Here is a 26,737-nt window from a genome sequence, read left to right on the forward strand (position 1 = left end):
TGCCAACATACCAAACCCCTTCCATTCCTCATGTGTGAAACCAACGGTCACCCTTGGCAGGGTATTTCACCATGGGGACATCACAGGCCACACCAATATTCATCTCATCAGAGAAAGACACATACATTTTCAACAGAGATAACTGGAGTAATCAGGACCAGAAAGCAGTGCTCATATTCCTTGCTGATCCCAAGGGACCCAAAGCCATTAATAGAAACCTTACTTCCATTACAGTTGAGAGAAACTAACCCCACATAGATTGGGGATCAAGTCTTGAGTGTGCTGATGTGAATGACTCAGTTCCACATCGACCATTGATTTATCAAATCGATATTTAGGGGGCCTAATGTTGTAAAATCAGATTGTAAGAGTCTAGGGGAGGCTGTGGAGTGTAGTGCACAGTGTGGAAAAAATCTAGAGACTGCATTGCCACCTCTATCAAAGAGACATTCTGCCGGCTTGGCTGTTGTTCCTCGCCGCCTCCTCTCATTTTTACTCAATCATATTTCCTCAGGAAGCTGCTTGTCAGCTTAGCTAAAAATATAAAAACGCAAACAGGGCAGACAGACCCTAAAAATAAAAACCTGCAGCTGCAGCATCAACCTCAAACAAAGCCATTAGTCTTCGTAAAAGTCACGTCTGTGCAGTCCTCTTAGAGATACTCACTTTGACTTGGCTGCTGTCCTCAAATTACAACTCGTTACAATCATACAGAATGGTAATGGAAAAACAGGACATTCAGCCCAATCAATCCTCCATCCTGTTCCCATATCCCTTTAATCCCCCTCTCCTTAAACCACCAGTCCAACCTATCCTCAAATGTTGACATGCTTCAATCACAGTGATCTGTCCAAAGGTGTTGAGCGATGGGTTTTCAAAGTTGAATAGGTATATGATTCCCCCTATTCGGGAGTCCATGACAAAGGAATAAAATAATTAGAAGGATGAAGAGAGAGGATAGGAGTCATATCTTCACACAGAGAATTGTTGCGGAATGCACAGTTTTTTCAGGAAGGCTGGGCTGAATTATGCAGGCAACCGGGAGGCAGTAAGATGGTCATGCACATGGAAGCAGTAGGAAAGCTGAGTTTGTTAAAAAGTCATTGGGTGCGATCTATCGGCCTCGCCGCTCCCGACTTAGGATGCAACAAGGCCGGTAGATCTCATGAGAGGCCTCTCTCGAGATTAATCGGCGGCATCGTGCTCAGGTTCCCGCCCAGTGAGGGCGGGACCCAGATTTGCACATTTAAGTTGAGCAGTTAGTCTCACTTGAATACATCAATGCCGGATCTACCCAGCGCCCGGGACCTAATGGCCTCACCTCGGAGACCCTAAGCGGGCATCGTTTAGCACTGGTTTCCACAAATGTGGGCCAGGCACTTGGGGGGTCTCCCAAGCGATCGGGGGCCCCTGGGTGGCACTGACTTGCTGTCAGGGGCACTATTGCACCTTGCCCGTGTTGGGGATCGGGCCCGGGGGAGCCTTGTCCTTATGAGGTGGGGGTGCGGGGGGCTCAATGATCCCCTTATTGGTGAGTTGGGAAATTGGGGGATCCAAAGGCCATGGTGGGGGGGGGGGGGGTCTAGAGATCGGGGCTATGTATGGCCTCGGAGGGGCGGTCCTTGCAGAGTCCCGTTTAATAGCGGTGTTGTTCTCAGCATTGCCTGCGGCGGCCGGAAGATCGCGCCCTAAGCCAATTTCTGATATTCTCGTACCTGGGCTTCAGCACTGATAAATCTCATGCTATGTGCCTGAAGTGAAAGTTACGAGTCTCTGAGAATGGACTTTTCTCTGTTTGTTTCTCTGTTCTCCCTCCTGCTGTTTCACCCTCTCATATCGTTCAAGGTAATATTCGCTTTTAGTTTCTGTTGCAGAGCTGAACATTGTGCACTCAATCTCCTTCCTATCAGCAACTCTGATGCTGAGAAACCGTTTTGTAATGATGATGTGCTGTAACTAAAAAACTAAATTAAGACCTCCATTCTCCTTCATCAAGTCTTTGATGGCTCACAAACCTCTCTCAGCTTCTCCATTTGCCTGAGGATACTGAGGTGAGCTGATTATGCGAATCAATCGTATTCTTTTGCAAAGTTTTGGAATAACTCATTCGCAAATTGCGGACCATTGTCTAACAATACAATGTCTGGAATGCCATGTGTTGCATAAATTCTCTTCAGTGACAAAATAATTGTTGCCGTCATGTTACTGTTCAATCTGTTCACTTCAATCAACGTTGACTGGCAATCAACAACAATAAGGAATATCTTGTTTCGAAAAGTCCATTCTCAGGCACTCCCATGGCCTTGATGGAAAAGTAGACGATGATAGTGTTTCTTTTTGCTCATGGCCATTCACTGCTCACATAAGACAATTCAAAATCATTTCTTCTATAAAATGATTAATGCCTGACCAGCAGGCTGATTGCTGGGCCTTGGCTCAGCATTTTGCTGTCCCTAGGTGACCTTGGTGAAGTCTTTGAAGAAGATCAAGGCGAGGTGTTCTCGGAATGATTATTCTGTCTTTAAAATCCATGATCGTGAGGTTTTTTTCTCTGCTTGAAGTACTGACGTGGTACTAGACTTTTGAGACTATAGTCTGGACACATTCATCATCTTCCTGCTGTGCTTGTTTTGTCTCCTGCAACTTCTTTGCAGTAGTGGTTGGGGTGTTAAGTATGAGAAATGTACATGCATCCACCCCCTGGACGAAATTCAAATCCTCTAAATTGGTTCCTTCAACAGGAATTGTTGATAGTGTATCTGCGTGTACTCTGCTATGGAATCATATCTCATTAAACGTAATCAGAACGATTGGATTCAAGGCGGTATCTCCGCAATCACTTTCATGTTCAGAAGAGCCATTCGTGGCTTAAGTTTTGTTTCAATTTTGAACCACAATCCCATCACATAGTCCAAGAATTTCTCGCATGCCAGTGTTGCTGCCAATCTTTCCTTTTCAATTGCAGCATATATTTTCTCTGTGTCTTGTTGCTCTTTTTAGCCTTAGTTTATTAGCTCTGATTACGTCACCTTTGCTCACGAGTCGCCAGGTATCTTTCTGATACCGCCACGTGGTTCAAGTTATGGTTAATAAGTCAGCCCACCGCTTAGTAAGATTGAAATCAACGGTCATTTATTATATACAACAATTAATGCTTACACAATAATCCTACTATCTATATAATAAACCTATCACTACTGGCCAATACTTAACTTTAGGAAGAACCCACCAGGTCAGGGAAACAAATGGCTTATCCAATCGGATCTGGCCCGCGGGATTCAAAAGGCTGCTACAGGTCGATGGCTAGGAGTCTTTATCAGATAGCGATCGCTGGACTCAAACTTACGGTTGCCGGTTGCTGTTCTTGCGGAGGACTCGAGCAGGCGAAGAAGGGAGAGAGAGAGATCTGAATTTGGCCCCTCACTTTATAGGGCCCAGGGGCTTCCCGCCTCTCGGGGCGGCCCTTGACCCTGAGTCCCAAGTGATTGGATTTGTTCCCAATCCCTGGGGTCGATGTGTCCAATGGTGAGGCGATTCCTCGATCGGGGGGTGGTCGTTCACCTGCCTTTGTTTCGGCCACTGCAGGCGCCGACAGGTCTGGCCCGGTATTCAATTGCTAATATGTTGCAATTGTTCCCAGGGATTGCTCATTACACTGCAGCAGATGTCTGGGTGGATGGGCTGTTAATAGTCCTGAGTATCAATCTGGGCCAACTTCCCCAGAGCCGAATATGCTATTCTGTCTGCAGCTGTCCGTTTCTGTCTTGTTACCTGCTTTTCCCAGCAGCCTTTCCGGTTAGCCATTTTAAATCGGGTTTTGGCCAAATTAATCGGGACGCAGCCATTTTACGTGGCTACAGTCTGTGAATGGCCTTGAGGTAAAGTAAACTGGTCTACGTTTACCGTCTCTTTGTACTTAAAATAATACTGCACCCAGACTTGTAGATGATGCATCTGCTGCTATTATGGTCGGTAATTCTGGGTCATAATGTGCTGAAATTTCAGAGGAAATCAGATTATTATTTTTCTGAAAAGCATTTTGCTGGCCCAGATTCCAGCAACACTGTTGACCCTGTCTCAACAGCTGTCTCAAAGACTCATTGACTTCTGACAAATTTGGCCGGAACATGAAACAAAAACAGAAAATGCTGGACAATCTCAGCAGGTCTGGAGCTAACGTTACGAGCCTGGGTGAATCTTTGTCCAGTATTTTCAGTTTTTGTTTCAGATTCCAGCATCCGCAGTAATTTGCTTTATTTTGGTAGGAACTTGTCTACTTGACTGACCACCGCGAGAAATCTGTCATGTTCAGTAATGTACTCGGGTTGGAGAAACTGTCTGATACCTTTGCTTTGTTATGCCAGAGGTATGTGCAATATGATCTACAAATGTAATCATAAGTTTGGCCAACTCACATTTGTCATTCAGTATTAAGCCAGCATCCTGTAAGACTTTCAGGACTGCTCTAGTTCTAGTGTCATGCTCTTCTCTTATGGACCCAAATACAAGTATGTTGCCCAAATTGCAAATTAGTCTTTCCATGCCTTCTTGGTTTGAGACATTGTTCTCTGGAAAATTTCAGGAGCGGACACGGTTCCAAATGTCATTAAAGCAATAAAGAGATCTTGGCGTTATAAGTGGTCAGCAATCTGGATTCTTCGTCCAGCGGCAAATGCCCAAATTTGCTGTTTGCATCCAATTTGTTGAATAGAGTTCGCTTGGCCAATTTGGCAAGACTCTCATCCACTGAGGCCATTAGGTGGATCTCACATTCCGCTGATTTGTTTAGTTAAGTTAAATCCGCAAAGATTCTAATTGAGCAATTTGCTTTGGTATTGTGATCATTCCTGAACTCTGTTTTGTTGACATGCTTACTGGTGAGATAACCCATTGCTGTAGCATGTTTTCAATTCACAGGAACATATAAAATAGAAGCAGGAGGAGGACATTCAGCCCTTTGAGCCTACTCTGCCATTCATTATGATCATGGCTGATCATCAAGTTCAATACCCTGACCAGCCTTCCCATGATCCCCCGAAGAGCTATATCTAATCCCTTCTTGAAATTACACAATGTTTTAGCCTCAACTAGTGGTAGTGAATTCCACAGATTCACCACTCTCTGGGTGAAGAAATTTCTCCTCACCTCAATCCTAATTGGTTTACCCCTTATCCTCAAACTATGATCCCTAGTTCTGGACTTCCCCTAGGTCTTAAGGGACTTTCCACAACATAAAGAGAAAATTAGTTTAGCATCAAAGCTCTTAACGGTGATATGGGGCAAAATTCTCCCCAAACGGCGCGATGTCCGCCGACTGGCGCCCAAAACGGCGCCAATCAGACGGGCATCGCGCCGCCCTAAAGGTGCGGAATGCTCCGCATCTTTGGGGGCCGAGCCCCAACATTGAGGGGCTAGGCCGACGCCGGAGGGATTTCCGCCGCGCCAGCTGGCGGAAACGGCCTTTGTTGCCCCGCCAGCTGGCGCGGAAATGACATATCGGGGCGGCGCATGCGCGGGAGCGTCAGTGGCCGCTGACAGTTTCCCGCGCATGCGCAGTGGAGGGAGTCTCTTCCGCCTCCGCCATGGTGGAGACCGTGGCGGAGGCGGAAGGGAAAGAGTGCCCCCGCGGCATAGACCCGCCCGCGGATCGGTGGGCCCCGAACGCGGGCCAGGCCACCGTGGGGGCACCCCCCGGGGTCAGATCGCCCCGCGCCCTCCCGAGGACCCCGGAGCCCGCCCACGCCGCCTTGTCCCGCCGGTAAGAAAGGTACTTTAATTTACGCCGGCGGGACAGGCAATTTATCGGCGTGACTTCGGCCCATCCGGGCCGGAGAATCGAGCAGGGGGACCCGCCAACTGGCGCGGCCCGATTCCCGCCCCCGCCGAATATCCGGTACCGGAGACTTCGGCAACCGGCGGGGGCGGGATTCACGGCAGCCCCCGGCGATTCTCCAACCTGGCGGGGGGTCGGAGAATGTCGCCCCTGGTACTCAGTCTTCACTCTTCTCTAGCCTATAAATAATCTTGGAAATTATTTCTGTCCTGCTCATCAGCAACTTGATCGATTTTATAGATCAGCTTCAATTTTAAGCATGCCTTCCTTCGTAGTAAAGAAGATTCTTGATTCTGGATGACATACAGAGGTTCAACAATTTCCCTGGGTGGGATTCTCAGTTGGTCGACGCCGCAATTGCGAAAGGCGATTGGGCGGAGAATCGATTCTGACGCCGAAATCGCAGCAGGTGCCGATTTGACGCCAAATCGCGATTCTCTGTCACTTTGACAGTGGCGACAATGCTTTCTGGAACACACGTACAGTAAACACCGTTTGCATGTCATTAGCAAGCCCGACCCGGTATTCTCCGGGGCCTCCACGATTCTCCTCCTCTAATGAGCCGAGTTCCCGACGCCATGGTTCACCTGTGCTTTTACAAATCGTGAAACCAGTATGGTGGCTGCTGAGGGAGCAAGGGTACAGAAAGTGTCCAACATCACCATGTTTGCTGACACTTGTGCCGCTGGCCGGGGGCTTCTGCCAAGGCCAAGGGGAGTAGCGGCAGGTGGCCAGGAGGTGGGCTGTGGGGTCGGGGTGGATGAGCACGGAACACCATTGCTGGAAAAGCAGCCATGCAACTGTGCACGTCGTTGACAGCCCACTGTGAACTTAGGGCCATGGGTCGTATAGGTCCCCCCCAGGCCACTCCCCCTGGGTGCCCTCTGGCCCCAGCCAACCCATCAGCTGTATGGACACGCTCCAGCACAACCAGTGCCATGTAGTTGGCTGGGGTGAATGTGTGTGGGGATTGTAATGTGTATGTGCGGCTGCAGCTTGTCAGCCTCCCGACTGTCAATCACAGACCCGGAGAATCCTGCACCGTTTTTCATTGCAATTGATTGTGTTCCACGTGGTGCCGGTGCGAGCCCCTCCACAGTACTGGAATCGGTCCAGGCGCGATGCCAGTTTTGCCGTCGTGAAAGTCCACGAGTTCTGCGTTGGTGTCAACACTCAGTCTCAGAAATGGAGAATCCTGCCCCTGATCTTTGTACTTCAATTTTGCCTCGTGTTGGCCTTTGCCTTTCAGTGTAATCCCACCTGGACCCTGTAACATGATAGATGGCGGTTGTGGTGTAATATGCTTAAACCACATTGTTGGATAGGACAGAAACTCCTGCCTCTTGTTACTAACTTTAAACTCTGAGGGAAGTCCATCCACTTTAATTTTAATACTCCATAATTTATTTTCCATTTCATCTAATTCCCCAAGGAAAGTTATTTCCTTTTTCTGTGGTTTTCCACTAATTGTATGTGCTTTGTCTTTCATATTTTTTCCTTCTTTTTTCAGGCTGTGTTCAATCAGCAGATAATTTTGAAATGTCCTATTTTTCCACAGTTGAGGCACTCTGCTCCCCTTGCTGAGCATTCTTCCTGCTTGTGCAGGTTTTACCCTCCACACCGTGCAGTTGTCCCAGTGCTCGAGCCTGTTGTCAGTCTTCAGTGCTGGTAGATTCCATACTTGTAATAGTTGTTGCTTCACTGGTGCTGCTTGCTGCTCCTGGTCTGTGCCCACTACTGTCTGCACTCCGGGTCTGTCTCTCATTTTGCATCTGCTGCACTCGAGGTCCTCTGACCTTTTGATGAGTTTTGAATCTGTTCCTTTCTTCCTTCTGTTGAGGATCTCTTGACTTTACAGGTCTGCGGCTATTCCTTGGAGTTTTTTCTGACTCCTTTACTCATTGTTCTCTCCCACCACCACAGCCACCATGTTTCGCCATGTGTGTTCAGGGTCCAAACGGAATTCTTTGAGGCTTGTCCATTCTCCCAAAGTAAGCTGCTTGAGATTGTAGTCTATTAAAACCCAAAGTAAGCTGCTGCTCCGTCCAGATCTCTGTTACTCAATCATGTTACGCCACCATTACATCAGTATCATGTGCTTTTGATGTACGTCCTTTACATTATCCAGATGAGGCCTCAGACTCTGAGGGGAAGGTTAGTCATTGTGGGTCTGCCTTCGATTGGATTAGAAACTTCAACTAAAATGGAGGCGAGGCTGTTTCAAGTTTAATGACAGCTGAGCTTCATCAGTGACAGGATTTATTGAGTTGCCCTAAGATGTCTGCCTCCAGAGAGCCAGCCTCATGGCAGAGCCACATAACTACGGGAAGCCAGGTGTGACATCAGACTGATTATATTTCAAAATTCAAACCGAGGCCAGTAAACCTGTAGAGCTGACGGACAGCTAGGAAGAGCAGAGGGGCACGTGTAGGACATTCCTGCACAGGAATAGCCGAGCTGGGCTGATTGTTTCCCCATGCTCATTGAAACCGTGAGCTTCCCTGCTGTGGATGGGGTAGCTTACCCAGCACTCGTATAAAAGGTCGGCCACTGCAGAGCCAAATAGAAAGGAAAGAGGACCCGGTGAAGTGTAACTGGGCCTCGTGTAGATAATGTTGTTAAACTTGTCGGACTCCCCTCGCTTTACTAAAATAATAAAAGGGCAAGTGGGCGAGACATGGGATTCATCCACCCAGTCCTCCTGGGCCCACAAGCATCGGAGAGCCGCAGAGGAAGGGCGCACCAGGCCCCGGAGCCACCAATGATTCGCAACAGCAGCAGCAAGAGAGGCAGGACTGGCCACAGACGGAAGCCATGGGGGAAATGGCAACAAGGGAGAGCCCAAAGTATTCCGGAATTGCATGAACAATCTCCAGCCATCAAAGTGGCAGTGCCAGGGAAGACTGTGGCTGTTAAAGGAGTCCATCACCGATCGCTGTTTGATACTGTGACCAATGGGACTGGGTGGACACCCAATGCCAGTGATGATTGAAATCATCACAACACTAAATTTCTAAACCTCTGGCTCCTTCCAAAGATCCACTGGGGATATGTGCAGGATATCCCAGGAGGCTACATGCAGCTGTATTAGGGAAGTGACCAGTGCAGTGTTTAAGAAGGTTGGTGTCTTGATGTGTTACCACATTGACCGTGATAACCGGCTGAGGGGTCTGTTGGTTTCAGATCATTGCAGGCTTTCCACAGGTGCAGCATGTAATCAATAGCACCCATCAAAGCTTCCTTGAACCAGCCTGCAGTCTTCAGAAACTGGAAGGGTTTCTACTCAATAAATATCCCAACTTGGTTTTGATTGCCGAAAGTGCATCCTGCAGGTAAGTGCCTGCTTCCTGAGGAGCACTCATGATGCCTGTGCGCTTCAACATTCCCAGGAGTTGTTTCAGCTTTGTCCACTGTTCCGGGGAAGGATCCTCCGTGATAAGGGGTACCTTCTCAAAAGCCGGCTGTTGACCCCAGTGAGGAACCCTCGCACAGCAGCTAAGGAACTTCACTGTGCCTGTCATGGGCCAACCTGGGCTACAATTGAACAGACAATTGGCGTACTCATGAAATGGTTCTGCTGCCTAGACTGCTCTGGGGCAGCTCTGCCAATATGACCCAGTGAGGGACTCCACCACCAGGCCACTGGAAGACCACCAGGCGGCCTTGCCCTCAAATGTCATAACACTTGGCACTTACCAGCATCCATTGCTCAGCCTCTTGCAGCTCTGTGACCTGTACACGGAGATGGCAAGACGTGGCCTTCACCCCTACTAACGGGCAGATGAGGGTTCACAATGCCAGTCAGAAGCCATCAGTCACTGAATAAAGTAGTCTCCTTGGTTGGATCTACTCAGCTGGCACATGATGCAGTCTTCCAGTTGTCACTTTCCATGTCTATTCTCATGGGACTTGGAGAATGCTGGCATCGAGGGGCAGATGCCTATCACCATATGAAGCAATTCAACCTGAGGCAGCTGCTTCTGGGGTATGCTGTTCATTCACCCACCCAGTTGATCCCTCCCCACATTGAGACACCAAGCATATTGCCCCCTGGGCAGCCACGTTGTGCTCAGCATTCACTCAGAATCACTCTAGCAGTGCGGAGGAGGTCATTGATCTGCTTTTGACACTGGACCCAGGTGTTTTGCTGGGCCTCAAATCTGCTAATCTCTGTTGCTGTCTCCATCCAGACGTCATAGGTCAGGCAGGAGGGTCCCTTCCTGCCATCTGTTGGAAACAGGCAGGAAGACATTACTGAACTGTGCAGCCATCCCTTTTCTGCCCAGCAATATTCCACAGATGACAGCCTCCTGCATTACTCCGTGGATTGAGTTCTTCAGACAGACACAGGAGACTTTAGCTGTTGGTCTAGACCTGAAGACGGATCTAGTCTTGGAGCTGAGCGGTCTGTCTTGGAGCTCAAGGATCTATGTCTTGGAGCTGGGGAATAATCTTGTAGCTCAAGGATCTACTCTTGAGCTGAGGGATATGTCTTGGAGCTAAAGGATCTATGACTTGGAGATGAGGGATATGTCTTGGAGCTAAAGGATCTATTCTTGAGCTGAGGGCTCTATTTTTTGGAGATGAATGATCTACGTCTTGCAGGTGAAGGCTGCTGGTCCGTGCTGGAAGGTGGGTCCTCATAGTGGCAGGCATGACAACGCAGAATGTTTTGAGGCAGTGCAGGCAGCTCTTACTGCCATTTTAAAAATAGCATCAGCAACCATGTCTGTATCACCTGACAGGGAACTAGCACCTTCTTGCCCACCTCCGGCACTTGATTCACCAGACCCCGCCCCTCCATCTGGTTAATCGGCCTGCCACTACATGATCATATTTGGCCAGACAACACTGCTAACATTAAACTCCGTTCAGGGTGTGATTGAGGCAGAGACCATAGCATCTTTTAAGGGAAAACTGAATAAATATTTGAACACGAAGATTCATAGCACCAGGAGTAGGCCATTCAGTACCCTGAGCCTGTTAAGTCATATTCTTGACCGTTGCTATATGTTTTTTGCATCCCTATCCCTGGACACTCTTACCTCATAAAAATGTTAATCACAGGTATAAAAATTTCAATTCCCCCCCCCCCCCCCCCCCCTCCCCCTCCCCCCACCCCCACCCCCCACAAGCTTTGGGAGAGTGAGTTCCAGATTTCCAATAACCATTGTGTGAAAAGGTTCTTCAGAGTTTTCCTCCCAACCAGCCTACCTCTTATTTTTTTCCAATTAAGGGGCCACTCCACCTACCCTGCAAATCGTTTGGGTTGTGGGGATGAGACCCACGCAGACACGGGGCAGAGTGTTTAAACTCCACACAGACAGTGACTCGGGGCCGGGGATTGAACCTGGGACCTCAGCGCCGTGAGGCAGCAGTGCTAACCACTGTGTGCCGCCGCAGCCTCCCTTTTATTTTAAAACTGCGGTGTTCTGGATTCCCAACAAGAGGAACTTGTTGCTCCGTTCTACCCTATCAAATTATTTTATCATTTTCACACCTCGATCAGACCTCTCCTCAACCTGGAATACACTGAATGGAAAACAAACCGAGTGTGTGCAACCCGCAGTCATTTTCTGACCCATAATTTTCTGACGAATCTGCACTGTACCCCTTCAAGATCAGTAGATTCTTCCTGATTGGATTGGATTGGATTGGATTTGTTTATTGTCATGTGTACCGAGGTACAGTGAAAAGTATTTTTCTGCGAGCAGCTCAACAGATCATTAAGTACATGGGAAGAAAAGGGAATAAAAGAAAATACATAATAGGGCAACACAACATATACAATGTAACCACATAAGCACTGGCATCGGATGAAGCATACAGGGTGTAGTGTTAATGAGGTCAGTCCATAAGAGGGTCATTTAGGAGTCTGGTGACAGTGGGGAAGAAGCTGTTTTTGAGTCTGTTCGTGCGTGTTCTCAGACTTCTGTATCTCCTGCCCGATGGAAGATGTTGGAAGAGTGAGTAAGCCGGTTGGGAGGGATCTTTGATTATACTGCCCGCTTTCCCCAGGCAGCGGGAAGTGTAGATGGAGTCAATGGATGGGAGGCAGGTTCGTGTGATGGACTGGGCGGTGTTCACGACTCTCTGAAGTTTCTTGTTGCACTTAGAACTGAATGCAGTTCAGATGGTGTCTGACAAAGGCTCTGTACAGCTGAAGCATTACATGCTCCCTTTTGTATTTCAACAATCCAGTAATATTTTCTATTACCTGTGCACCAATGTTTTGTGTACCTGGACACCCAAATACCTTGGCTCCCCCACAGTTTCTGGTCTCTCTTAATTAAGAAACTATTCCAGTTTAACTTCCTTAAATCCAATGGAATACTTCACACTAAACTCCATCTGCCATAGATTTTTGCTCACTCATTTTGTGTCTCTTTGACGGGTCCCTTTCACAGCCAGACAAGTTGTTGACTATGGAGAAAGGGTGGGGCAGTGAGATTAGGGGTGGGATTCTCCGGTCCCCCAGCCGCATGTTTCTTGGTGGCGGGATTCTCTGTTTCCCCCACTTTTAATGGGAAAGAGAATCCCGCTGCGAGTGAATGGCTGGAGAATTCCGGCCTAGGTTTTGGATTGCCCTAGGAAAGAGCCAGCAGAGAATTCTATGCACCCCAAGCAAAGTAAAGTGGAATAGAGGGAGTGGAGAGCAATAACATCAGGGCTGGGGTGTACTGAGGCCTGGTAAGAGCATCTCGATGAGGCTGTTCCCAGGTTCCCTCCTCACTCTCGGTATCCCACAACCTCAGTGGAGAACTCTGCGCACTGAAAACTGGTGGATGTCCAGCTGGATGAGACCATGATGAACATCTCAGGTGTAATCCGGTCGACAAACAGAAATTGACTACCTGTGCTCTGCGACATTGCGCCACCACAAATCCATCGTGTAACTAGCACAGCACGATTCTGTGAAAGAGTGCACGAAAATCCTGATCTGCCATTTGTGGGAGATACCACCCACCCTCCCAGAAAACACCTAATCTCAAGGTGGCCAACCTGCCCGAGCTGGGCAGTTCTGGTGTGAACCTGTGGAAGGACCTGTGGCACAACACAGCCCAGAATCAGCACTTGGTTGGTGATCCCAAGTTAGAAATCCCAGGCTTCGACTGCCCGTGTGGCAAAATCGGTCAAACCGAACAGGTTTCACACTGGACCCTGCCACAACAATCTCTTCCGTTGGGGACACTGTGACAGGGGCAGCATGGTAGCATTATGGATAGCACAATTGCTTCACAGCTCCAGAGTCCCAGGTTCGATTCCGGCTTGGGTCACTGTCTGCGCGGAGTCTGCACATTCTCCCCGTGTGTGTGTGGGTTTCCTCCGGGTGCTCCGGTTTCCACCCACAGTCCAAAGATGTGCAGATTAGGTGGATTGGCCATGATAAATTGCCCTTCGTGTCCAAAATTGCCCTTAGTGTTGGGTGGGGTTACTGGGTTATGGGGATAGGGAGGAGTTTGGAGCTTGGGTAGGGTGCTCTTTCCAAGAGCCGGTGCAGACTCGATGGGCCGAATGGCCTCCTTCTGCACTGTAAATTCTATGATATGTAAATTCTATGATATGTAGACCCCTGTGCAACTGTAGTGAAGTGTAAACCGCGGTGATTGTAATCGACAATTGTCGCGGCCTGTGCTTCAGTGACCATCTCACTACCCTACACCAGGCTGATGAGGAGTCTGCCAATTGGCTGAAGAATTTGAAATTTGATATCTAGCTGTTCGTTGACAGTGGTAGTCGTGGAGGAATGACAGGTAAAACCCGAGCGCAGGGAATGTTTTCTATGTGCATGTCAAATCGGAACATTTCAGGGACTATCAGACTTCCAGTCAGTCACCCAGCACTAGACAATCTTCTGTCTTGGAATCGCTGCCCCATCTGAAGGGCTACCAATGGGTAACCAGAGAGGATAATCATTCCTCTCGCCATTCATTGATTTATGGTCTGCTGTGCACAGAATTATGAGGTTCTTGGGAAAATATTCAGTGGGAAGCACTCAGAAGCAGAAGTGCACGTGATGTTAAAACAGTGGCTCCTTCTTTATTTCTCTTAGACCCCCTTCAGCAGGTACATGTTTGTATGGTGGCCTCGTGTGGGCAAAATACACATTGCAACTTTTAATACAGTACAGAAATTGCTGCTGCATTTGCCTGGACTTTAAAAGGAATTCATTGTCTGCAGTATTTGAAATATAAGTGCAGGCTTTGACTCTCTCAATTTCTCTTACTAACGAATCTCCTTTTACAGGCTGCGGAAGAAGCTTTGGGTGATGACTCCCAATCCAGCCCCATTCTTCAAACCGCTGTTCGTGGATCACGGAGGAAATTTCACGGTAATGATCAGTCAAATGTTTAATGGGAGTTTGGTTACTGTGGATTCCTGCAGCACGGAGCAAATGCCTCAACTTTAAGTCTCAACTTTAAGTCAGGGGCATTGGAAACTAAAATAGCCTGTGACATATGAATGTAACGGCAGTGCAGAGTGATACAGGGAGTAAGGTTAGTGACACACTTTGATATCCACAATGCAGAGTGATACAGGAAGTGAGGTTAGCGACACAATTACATATCCGCAATGCAGAGTGATACAGGGAGTGAGGTTAGCGACACACTTCCATATCCACAATGCAGAGTGTCATGTGAGAGTGCCTTTAAGAAATTGGTGTTTATAAATGGGTGTGTATATAAATATCTGTAGTGAGAGTTCCTTTAAGAAATGGGTGTTTATAAATGGGTGTGTATATAAGTATCTGTAGTGAGAGTTCCTTTAAGAAATGGGTGTTCATTACTTCAGTGCTGTCAGAGAGTGGGTGGAGCTGGGCTGTCTGTCCGCTTTTTACTGTCGTTTTAGGCTGTTTGCTGCAGGGTGTGTTTTAGTTTAGTTTTCAGAGCTGGATAGCAGCAGTCACAGCCAGAAGGTGCATTAGAGTCTCTCTCTGTAATCTAAAGACTGTAAATCAATCCTGGTGATTTAAAACTAATAACAGTAGTGACGTTAACCTGATGTGCTTCTGGTAAAAGGTGTTTTAAGTCTTTGGATGTTAAAAGGAAAGCTTAAAGGATTACTTAATGTTGTATTCTTTGGAGGTTGTAATAGAATTAATGGTTGCTAAGATGTTAACTGTATGTTTTGAAAAGGTTAACTTGAGTTCATAGAATAAACATTGTTTTGCTTTAAAAAATACTTTTCCATTTCTGCTGTATCACACCTGTACAGTGGGCCGTGGCCTCCCCATACCACAATCTATTAAACGTTGTGGGTCAGGTGAACTCCATGATACATTTTGGGGTTCTCTAAACCCTGGCCCATAACAAGAGTGATACAGTGAGTGAGGTTAGCAACACGCTTACATATCCACAATGCAGAGTGATACAGTGAGTGAGGTTAGTAACACACTTACATATGTACAGTGCAGAGTGATACAGTGAGTGAGGTTAGTAACACACTTACATATCTACAGTGCAGAGTGATACAGGGAGTGAGGTTAGTGACACACTTACATATCTACAGTGCAGAGTGATACAGTGAGTGAGGTTAGTAACACACTTACATATTTACAGCGCATGGAGTGATAGAGGGAGTGAGGTTAGCGACACACTTACATATCTACAGTGCAGAGTGATACAGTGAGTGAGGTTATTAACACACTTACATATTTACATTGTGGAGTGATACAGGGAGTGAGGTTAGCGACACACTTACATATCCACAGTGCAGAGTGACACAGGGAGTGAGGTTAGTGACACACTTACATATCCACAATGCAGAGTGATACAGTGAGTGAGGTTAGTAACACACTTACATATGTACAGTGCAGAGTGATACAGTGAGTGAGGTTAGTAACACACTTACATATCTACAGTGCAGAGTGATACAGGGAGTGAGGTTAGTGACACACTTACATATCTACAGTGCAGAGTGATACAGTGAGTGAGGTTAGTAACACACTTACATATTTACAGCGCATGGAGTGATAGAGGGAGTGAGGTTAGCGACACACTTACATATCTACAGTGCAGAGTGATACAGTGAGTGAGGTTATTAACACACTTACATATTTACATTGTGGAGTGATACAGGGAGTGAGGTTAGCGACACACTTACATATCCACAATGCAGAGTGATACAGGGAGTGAGGTTAGCGACACACTTACATATCCACAATGCAGAGTGATACAGGGAGTGAGGTTAGTGACACACTTACATGTCTACAGTGCAGAGTGACACAGGGAGTGAGGTTAGTGACACAATTACATATCCGCAATGCAGAGTGATACAGGGAGTGCGGTTAGTGACACACTTACATATCCACAATGCAGAGTGATACAGGGAGTGAGGTTAGCGACACAGTTACATATCTACAGTGCAGAGTGATACAGGGAATGAGGTTAGCGACACACTTACATATCCACAATGCAGAGTGATACAGGGAGTGAGGTTAGTAACACACTTACATATCCACAATGCAGAGTGATACAGGGAGTGAGGTTAGCGACACAGTTACATATCCGCAATGCAGAGTGATACAGGGAATGAGGTTAGTGACACACTTACATATCCACAATGCAGAGTGATACAGGGAGTGAGGTTAGCGACACACTTACATATCCACAATGCAGAGTGATACAGGGAGTGAGGTTAGTAACACACTTACATATCCACAATGCAGAGTGATACAGGGAGTGAGGTTAGTAACACACTTACATATCCACAATGCAGAGTGATACAGGGAGTGAGGTTAGCGACACAGTTACATATCTACAATGCAGAGTGATACAGGGAGTGAGGTTAGTAACACACTTACATATCCACAATGCAGAGTGATACAGGGAGTGAGGTTAGTGACACACTTACATATCTACAGTGCAGAGTGATATAGGGAGTGAGGTTAGTGACACACTTACGTATCCACAATGCAGAGTGATACAGTGAGTAGGGGAACACAACTTGCTGCAAGTTAAGACGTGGGCAGCAGAATTTATGCTGACCTGGAGTTTACAGAGGGTGGAGTGTGGGACAGCAGCCAGGGGTGCACTGGAACAGTCAAGGCTAGTGATAACTACGGCATGAGATGCAACAGGGGTGAAGTCAGGCAATGTGACATCATGGTTGCGAAGAGACTGCTTTAATCTCGAGACTGTTGCCAGGAAGAGGGGTGGAGTGGTAGCTAGGGAACTGAGTTTAAATCGAGGATTGGCTCGAGGCTTCCCAGTATTTAATTTCTGCTCGTCGAGGATTGGCGGTCTGGTGAGCAGACTGGCAGTTTAATGACAGTGGAGGAATTGTGAGGAGCAGTGGTGGGGTAGAGCTGGGTGCTGTCAGTGTACTTTAAGTACAGCCAGCCTTTCCAGTACCTCTTCTTTATCAATTTTAAGTCCATCCAGCGTCTCAACCACTCACCAAGACTGGAAGCCAGCTGCGGTGGGAGGCCACACATCTGATAGCAATAAAGCCTCAGTTGGATTCAACTATCGTCTTTGTCCAATTGAGCGTGCCTCAATTTATTGCTATCAGTTTCGAAGGATGGACCTCCGTATCAAACCGGATCGCCTGCAGCTGGATCCGCACACAAGCGACGCCAGAAAGGACTTCCAGCACTGGCTAGCTTGCTTTGAAGCGTATATCAACGTGGCACCAACCCCTGTTCCGGAGGCTCAGAAGATTCAGATTTTATATTCCTGGTTGAGCTCCAAAGTCTTTCCGTTAATCCAGGACGCGCCGAACTACGCCGAAGCCATGACTCGACTCAAGAACAACTACGCACAGGAAACAAACACGCTCTTCGCCAGGCACGCACTCGCCACTCACTCTTAACTCCCTGGTGAGTCCATAGAAGACTCTGGCGGGCCCTAATCCCACTAATCCGGAACTGTGACTGTCAGGCCGTTACGGCCACGGAACACTCAGACCTCCTGATGCGGGACGCTTTTGTGACTGGAATTGGATCAGATCTCATACGCCAGCGGCTCCTAGAAGGGAGACTAAAACGCTAGCGCTCTCCATGACGGTTGCCCTGCGCAATGTCCAGTCCTACACCCCCAACCGCATGGCCTACCCCTCCTACGCTTCGTGGACCCCACAGACAGCCGCCCCAGCGGGGGCGCTGGCCAGCCTGCGCGGCACGCCAGCCAGCGAACCCCGGGGGCCCCCAATGCTATTTTTGCAACCAACAGAAGCACCCCTGCCAACGCTGCCCGGCCCGCGCTGCCCTTTGTAAAGCCTGCGGGAAGATGGGCCACTTCGCCGTGGTGTGCCAGGCCCGCTCAGTAGCCGCTATCGCCCCACCCCCCTCCGTCACAGACAACATCTTCCCCTCCGCGCAACACGTGCGTTCCTTGGGCGCTGCCACCTTGTTCTACCCCCGCAATGTGCGTTCCATGGGCGCCGCCATTTTGTTACCCTCAAGATCTTCGGGCGCCGCCATCTTGTCTGTCCCTCAGCACATGGGCACCACCAGCACTCCAGGACCCGGGCTCACCAGCTGTCCCATTACCCGATGACCAACCAAGACTCGCCTCCATGTCAATCGACCAGTCTCGTCGGCATAACTTGACCAACGCATCCACCAGCGTGAAAGTCAACGGACATGTAACCTCCTGCCTGCTGGACTCCGGGAGCACCGAAAGCTTCAAACACCCGGATACGGAAAGGCGCTGCTCCCTCACAATACACCCCGCCAACCAAAAAATCTCCCTGGCCTCCGGATCCCATTGCGTAGCGATCCAGGGGGACTGCACGGTCACGCTCACGGTCCAGGGCGTAGAATTCAGCGGCTTCCGCCTCTACGTCCTCCCTAACCTCTGCGCTGTACTAATCCTCGGCCTGGACTTCCAGTGTAACCTCCAGAGCCTAAATCTGAAATTCGGCGGGCCCTTACCACCCCTCACTGTGTGCGGCCTCGCGACCCTAAAGCTCGACTCACCTTTCCTCTTTGCCAATCTAACTCCAGATTGCAAACCCGTCGCCACCAGGAGCAGACGATACAGCACCCAGGACAAGACCTTCCCCAGGTCCGAAGTCCAGCGGCTGCTTCGGGAAGGCATCATCGAGGCCAGCAACAGCCCCTGGAGAGCCCAAGTGGTAGTGGTTAAAACTGGGGAGAAACACCGAATGGTCGTGGACTACAGCCAGACCATCAACCGGTACACACAGCTCAACGCGTACTCCCTCCCACGCATATCTGACATGGTTAACCAGATTGCACAGTACCGGGTCTTCTCAACTGTAGACCTGAAATCCGCCTACCACCAGCTCCCCATCCGTAAATCGGACCATCCATACACCGCCTTCGAGGCAGACGGCCGCCTCTACCACTTCCTTCGGTGTCACAAACGGGATCTCGGTCTTCCAAAGGGAGATGGACCGAATGGTCGACCGGTACAGGTTGCGGGCCACCATTCCGTACCTAGACAACGTCACCATCTGTGGCCATGATCAGCAGGACCACGACGCCAACCTTGCTAAATTTCTCCACACCGCAACTCCTCTAAACCCCACTTACAACAAGGAGAAGTGCGTATTCAGCACGAACCGCTTAGCCATCCTCGGCTATATAGTCCAGAACGGAGTTCTGGGGCCCGATCCCGACCGCATGCGCCCCCTCATGGAGCTCCCCCTCCCCCACTACCCCAAGGCCCTCAAACGCTGCCTGGGGTTCTTTTCGTACTACGCCCAGTGGGTCCCAAACTATGCGGACAAGGCCCGCCCACTCATACAGTCCACCCAGTTTCCCCTCACGGCCGAGGCCCAATAGGCCTTCGCCCGGATCAGAGCTGATATTGCCAAGGCCACAATGCACGATGTAGATGAGACACTGCCCTTCCAAGTAGAAAGCGACGCATCAGACGTCGCCCTTGCCGCCACACTCAACCAGGCAGGCAGGCCCGTGGCATTCTTTTCATGCCTCAGAAATCCGGCACTCATCCGTCGAAAAGGAGGCCCAAGCTATCGTTGAAGCTGTGCGGCATAGGAGGCATTACCTGGCCGGCAGGAGATTCACTCTCCTCACTGACCAACGGTCGGTAGCCTTCATGTTCAATAACACACAGCGGGGTAAGATCAAAAATGATAAAATCTTGTGGTGGAGAATCGAGCTCTCCACCGACAATTACGAGATTATGTATCGCCTCAGCAAACTCAACGAACCTCCAGACGCCTGATCACGAGGTACATGTGCCAGCACATAGGTAGACCGACTCCGGGCCCTGCACGACAACCTTTGTCACCCAGGAGTCACACGGTTGTGCCACTTCATCAAGGCACAAAATCTGCCCTACTCCATTGAGGAAGTAAGGACAATCACCAGGGATTGCCAGGTCTGTGCGGAGTGCAAGCCGCACTTCTACCGGCCAGACCGCGCGCGCCTTGTGAAGGCCTCCCGCCCCTTTGAACGCCTCAGCGTGGGCTTCAAAGGCCTCCTCCCCTCCACCGACCGCCACACATATTTTCTCAGTGTGATCGACGAATACTCCAGATTCCCCTTTGCCATCCCATGCCCCGACATGACGTCTGCTAAAGCCCTCAACACAATCTTCGCTCTGTTCGGTTTCCCCGCCTACATCCATTGTGACAGGGGATCCTCATCCATGAGCGATGAGCTGCGTCAGTTCCTGCTCAGCAGGGGTATCGCCTCCAGCAGAACGACAAGCTACAACCCCCGGGGAAACGGACAGGTAGAAAGGGGGAATGGGACGGTATGTAGGGCCGTCCAGCTGGCCCTACGGTTCAGAAACCTCCCGGCCTCCCACTGGCAAGAGGTCCTCCCTGATGCACTCCACTCCATTCACTCATTACTCTGCACTACCACTAACAATACACCCCATGAACGTCTATTTGCCTTCCCCAGGAAGTCCACATCCGGGGTGTCGCTCCCGACTTGGCTCACAGCTCCGGGAACCGTGCTCCTCCGTAAGCATGTCTGACTCCACAAGGCGGACCCGTTGGTGGAGAGGGTGCAGTTGCTCCACGCAAACCCCCAGTAGGCCTACGTGGCATTCCCCGACGTCCGCCAGGATACTGTCTCCCTCAGGAACCTGGCACCAGCAGGTTCCACCCCCACACACCCTCCGCCCCCGGCACCACCCTCCCCACCCCGTCGCTCCTAACAGCACCCCCCCCCCCACCCCAGGACCATCTGCCCCCCCCCCCCCCCCCCCCGCCCCTGCCCACGCCTGACGATGAAGAGGATTTCAGCACGCTCCCGGAGTCACCACTGACCAGATCAGCACCAACATCGCCGACACCACTGCGTCGCTCCCAGAGGAACATCAAGGCCCCGGACCGGCTAAACCTCTGACCGGTCCACCGGACATCAAAGGACACTTGTTTGCTCAAATCTTGTAAATATTAATTCAATGTTGTATATAGTTATCCACTACCCCTGCCGGGCTCAATTTTTAACAGGGGGTGAATGTGGTAAACCACTGTTGCACCTATATTAGGTGATGTACGGTAGGACCTGTACTACAGGTTCGCTGGTAATCCCTGCCTGCTGGCTCCGCCTAGGAAGCGAGGTATAAATATGCATGTCCTCCAGCCAGCAGCCATTTCGCCAGCTGCGGTGGGAGGTCACACATCTGCTAGCAATAAAGCCTCAGTTGGATTCAACTATCGTCTTTGTCCAATTGATCGTGCCTCATCACGTTTGACAGGTCCTCCGGGTAGAGCCCGGTGGTTCCTCACCTCTGCGACATCCACCAGCCTCCGCGTGGGTGACCGCTCTGTCCTCGGCAACACCGGTCACCTCCAGGGCCGGCTCCTCGAAGGTGGTGAGGATTCTTATGTCCAGCACACCACCGCCAGTCTGGGCCCTCTCCCGGTGATTGTGGGGGAGCTTTTCCTGAGGAGACACAGAGAGGGCATCGTTAGTTACACGTGTAGTTAACAGTGGTGGGAGGGGGGGGGGTGAAGGAAAGGTTGGGGGGTTTAAGGGGTTGTGGTGGTGGAGGGCGGGTTGGGGCCACATGGAGAGTTGGGGGTGGATGCTCCCATGGGGGCAGAAATGTCTCCGGGGTGGGTGGGGAGCATTGGTGCCTACTCAATGCTCTCGTGCTGCCCGCTGTAAGTCGTTGACGTTTTTCCTGCACAGGAAGCCAGTCCTGGCCGCACTCCCCGAGCTGACAGCTGCCGCCACCTCATCCCAGGCAGCACTGGCTGCCCTATGGCTGACCCTCCCAGACCCTTGGAGGCACACCCCTCCTGGCCTCCACAGCGTCTAGCTGCCTCCATGGGTCAGCATCCCCGAACCTTGGAGCTGGCCTCCTCGGTGTCACTATTGCGAGCTGGCTGGGGTTGGCTGAGCAAGTGCAGCTTAAGTGCTGCTCGACCTCGTTAGCGGGGGGCCGGCGGGCGCAGTGCCAGCGAGTCAGCTGGCGAGCCTTCATTTGCGGCGAGAAGCCCGCGAGGCCTCGTTCAGTGGAGCGAATAATGTTGAATAGCATTTCCGGCCTCAATGGGCCGAGCGCCGGGAAGTTTGCGGCCGTTCCTGCTCGCCACAACAGTTCAAAATCTTTCCGGAGAATCGCACCCTCCGTCTCTTTCATTACCCAGGAAGCTGTTGCCTTGAGTTGCCTTACCTTCTGTTGTCTTCCTCATTGAAGTATACTTCGACTGTACCCAAACAAACTTCTCTCTAAGGGCAGCACATTATTCCACTGTAGTTTTGCCAGCCGTTCTTTCATTTCAGCTTACCTGGGCCAGAGCTGATCTTACCCCATTCAATTAATTAATTTTACTATAGATTGCTCTTCATCCTTTTCCAAAGCTAACCTAAATCCTATCATACTCTGCCCACTGGCCCTTGAATGTTCCCCTAGTGATACTTGATCCACTGGACCCAACTTATTTCCCAGAACTGTATCTCGCTTTCTTCCCCGATTTTCAATTCATCTCCACTTCTTTCCTACTTTCCTGAATTGTGGTGATGTCGTGCACTGTGGAAATGACTTATTCTCTTGGTCCCCTGCTCGCACATCTCAGCCTTTCACCTGAGAAAACAGAGCTCGTAAGCTGAATGGGAAAACATCTGAAAAGTTTATGAGTTTCCGATCTGATCCCTGGTTAAAAAGGATGCAAAGCTTCAGTTGCCTGCACTATTCAGTTCCACCACAAGATGTCATGCAGGTGCTGCACAAATTGCCTGTTGCTGTTTAACTGCCCATCCTCACACTGCGCGCTACTAATTATTTGCTGGCGAGCGACGAGTTTTGCTGGTTAGGCAATTGATGGAGTGAGGAGGAAGTAAAGAGAGAGGCTGCAGGTTGCACATAAAAATGAGCTATTAAAGTAAGCTTCCTCTAATCTGCCCCACCAACACACCCAGGACCTTTAGTGACTCTCCCAAGGGATGTCTGAGCGTCTCTGCTAAGATCAGCATTTTCTATCCTTCCCTAATTGTCCTTGAGAAAGCGGTGGGGAACCGCCTTCCTGAATTGCTGTCATCTGGCTGGTGTGGGTGCACTCAAGAGTGCTAGGGAGGGGGTTCCAGCTTTTTGGCCGAGCAACAAAGGGAATGAATGGCGTTGTATTTCCAGGTAAGGGTGGTGTGTGGCTCAGAGGTGAATCTGCAGGTGGTGCTGTTCCCATATATCTGCTGCCCTTGCCTTCCTGGGTGGCGCAAGTTGCGGGTTCGGAAGGTGCTGCCGAAGGAGCGTTGCTGAGTTGCTGCAGTGCATCTTGTTGACGGTACACACTGCTGCCACTGTGCGTGGGTGGTGGAGGGAGTGAATGCTGAAGGTGGTGGATGGGGATGCCAATCAAGCAGGCTGCTTTGTCCTGGATGCTGCTGAGCTTCTTGAGTATTGCTAAAACTACACTTATCCATTCCATCATCCTCCTGATTTGTGCCTTGTAGATGGTGGACAGTCTTTACACAGCATGGCATCAATACATAGTACTGAGCAGTTTGGAGCTGTCTTTACACTGTCCCATTAAACACTCGCAGGACAGTTACAGAACAGGTTAGATGCAGAGTGGATTGGAAAAATCTCCCTTACAATTTTGCCAATTCCTACAGTCTTACGTGATGCAGCCTGCACCCAATCGTCCCCAGCGTTCTCATTTCCCACCATTAGTCATCAGGCGCCCGCCCAGGCTAAAAATTGAGACTGGGCAGGGAAATGCCCTTAACTGGCCACTAAGGTGCCATAATTGGGAAAGGGCTCTGTCTGTCCCAGTGTAAAATTGTGTCTGGATCTGGGCGGGCGGGATCCTGGAGAGAATCCTGTCCATATTACTTAATACTCCTGCAGCCCACCAGGGGGAGCACAAAATTCTGGCCCATATGAAAGGTACCCAGAATGTGAAGAGGGGGCTTTTTCTGTGCAATGGGCACTCCTACCAATACTGGCCCATATCTCCGAAATGGCCATAAGGTGATACGTAATTATTTATTTCAACGCCGGTTGTGCAGAGCAACAATTTCTTACATCAAATTGAATCTTCAGTCGATCTTCAGTCGATTTCTGGTTGCATTGTGATATAAAACATCACTGGACGCTGACTGTACAACAAAAGGGATGTTCAAAAAAATTTGTGATGCCCACAGATGCCAATCATTGACCTTATTAAGATAAAAAGAATGAAAACATCCGGCTATTGATGCAGTGACAGGAAGCTCAGCCTACAGTAGATTTTGCAGCAGTTGATACTCTCAAATACTTGAAGATTAAGGAGATAGACTTCCTGAATGTTGCACTTATCAAGACCTATATCTGTCTCTTCCTTTACAACATTTGGCAATTGCTCTTTGCAGGTATATTACAGCAGTGTGCACATTGAATAACCTGTTTGGAATTCCAATGATGCAAACCCTTTCCCATTCAGTCTTGTTGTATAGAATCCCAATGATGCAAACTCTTTCCCATTCAGTCTTGTTGTATAGAATCCCAATGATGCAAACTCTTTCCCATTCAGTCTCATTGTACAGAATCCCAATGGTGCAAACTCTTTCCCATTCAGTCTTGTTGTATAGAATCCCAATGATGCAAACTCTTTCCTATTCAGTCTTGTTGTATAGAATCCCAATGATGCAAACTCTTTCCCATTCAGTCTCATTGTACAGAATCCCAATGGTGCAAACTCTTTCCCATTCAGTCTTGTTGTATAGAATCCCAATGATGCAAACTCTTTCCCATTCAGTCTCATTGTACAGAATCCCAATGGTGCAAACTCTTTCCCATTCAGTCTTGTTGTATAGAATCCCAATGATGCAAACTCTTTCCCATTCAGTCTCATTGTACAGAATCCCAATGGTGCAAACTCTTTCCCATTCAGTCTTGTTGTATAGAATCCCAATGATGCAAACTCTTTCCCATTCAGTCTCATTGCACAGAATCCCAATGATGCAAACTCTTTCCCATTCAGTCTTGTTGTACAGAATCCCAATGGACCAAAGCTCTTCCAAATCCATTTTGATTATATAGAATTCCAATGGTGCAAACCCTTTTCTCATTCACCCCCAATATAAAGAATCCCAATGGGCCAACCCCCTTTTCCATGCAGGAATGTTGGAGATTGGAACCCCATTTGGAATCGCCACATTCAGGAGAGGAAAGGACCTAAACTCCAGCAAAACCCAGAACCTTCAGGAACCTGAAACCAGTGAGAGTCAGGGACCTCAGGGGAGCTGTGAAGAAAATTAGTCTTCACGGTAACCATCATCAATACTGACACATGTTCCCAATGGAAGTGCTGAACCCCCTTCAACCTTTCCAGAATTCTGATACCACCACTGAGATTCATGAGCGGTGGTTCATAGAGAACTTTTTCAAAAAGAATACTGCCCTGGAATTCAACTCAACCCTTGAGTGACACTTGATGGGATGCAAAAATATATCAGTGGCTTCAGGCGGGCTTCGTCTTCGTGTTATTGATTGGTTGAACCAGTTGTCATGCAGCGGGTTTGGTCTGAAGTGTTGAGTTCTCCTCCCATCTGATCATCCTTTGATAAAAAAAATGGAAATAACATAACTTAGCAGTTGCCCAGAGAATTGAACATGCTCATGAAACAACTCCACTTTGCAGTCCTGTACAGGCTGATTGTTGGTGGGGAATACACTAGATCAAGGAGGACTTTCAATAACAAAGCACACTGCTGCTCTTACGTTCCAACAGTTTCTGACTGTGTGCATCTGCTCAATACACTGTGAGTAACCAGGACTGGAAAATCATTTTTAAAAACATACTGTTATTAGGATCACAAGAATTGGGCAGCACGGCGGCACAGTGGTTAACACTGCTGCCTACAGCGCTGAGGACCTGGGTTCGATCCTGGCCCCGGGTCACTGTCTGTGTGGAGTTTGCATGTCTGCGTGGGTTTCATTCCCACAACCCAAAGATGTGCAGAGTAGGTGAGTTGGCCACACTAAATTACCCCTTAATTGGGGGAAAAAAAATTGGATACTCTTCTGATACCACCACTGAGATTCATGAGCGGTGGTTTACCAAAAAAAAGGATCACAAGAATAGATCAGATTGAGAAAGTCTTTCAGTACAAATAATCTTGGCCTTCTAGATTAACGATCCCACCTGAGCAATGGTGAAACCTATCAAATCCACTGGTCTCAATGTCCATCCCAATATGCAATAACTCTACATGTAGTTTGAACCAAAGCTTTGACTGAGTTGGTTGTCTTCATTGGCTGAGTTTACCCTTTAATGGGCCAATTCTGCCGTTATAGGCAGAGGAGAGAGAAACAGAATTGATGGGCAGAATATTCCCAGCCTCAGAGTGGCAGATTTGAAGGCTTGGGGGGGGGGGGGGGCATGGATGGGGGTGGGTCACTCTGCCAACAGCAAAATGCTGGCACGCTAAATCACCCTTAATTGGAGGCTTCATTATTTAAATTGGCTGCCCGCCTCCATTCAACTGGCATCAATCCACACCCAGACCCGTCTCTGGAAATG

The 26,737-nt window shown here is 49.1% G+C and overlaps 1 protein-coding gene across 2 annotated transcripts in view; it reads left to right on the forward strand.

The window, feature by feature from the left end:
* LOC140394209 (interleukin-21 receptor-like) overlaps window positions 1-26,737 on the forward strand; it is a 109,476-nt gene that overhangs the window by 71,714 nt on the left and 11,025 nt on the right. For both annotated transcript variants that reach the window (XM_072481198.1, XM_072481199.1), the window contains exon 8: window positions 14,081-14,165. In XM_072481198.1, the coding sequence (XP_072337299.1) occupies window positions 14,081-14,165 (85 nt within the window). The remainder of the gene's footprint in view (window positions 1-14,080; window positions 14,166-26,737) is intronic.

This window comes from Scyliorhinus torazame, chromosome 17 (genome assembly GCF_047496885.1).
Source record: "Scyliorhinus torazame isolate Kashiwa2021f chromosome 17, sScyTor2.1, whole genome shotgun sequence".
Lineage (NCBI taxonomy): Eukaryota > Metazoa > Chordata > Chondrichthyes > Carcharhiniformes > Scyliorhinidae > Scyliorhinus > Scyliorhinus torazame.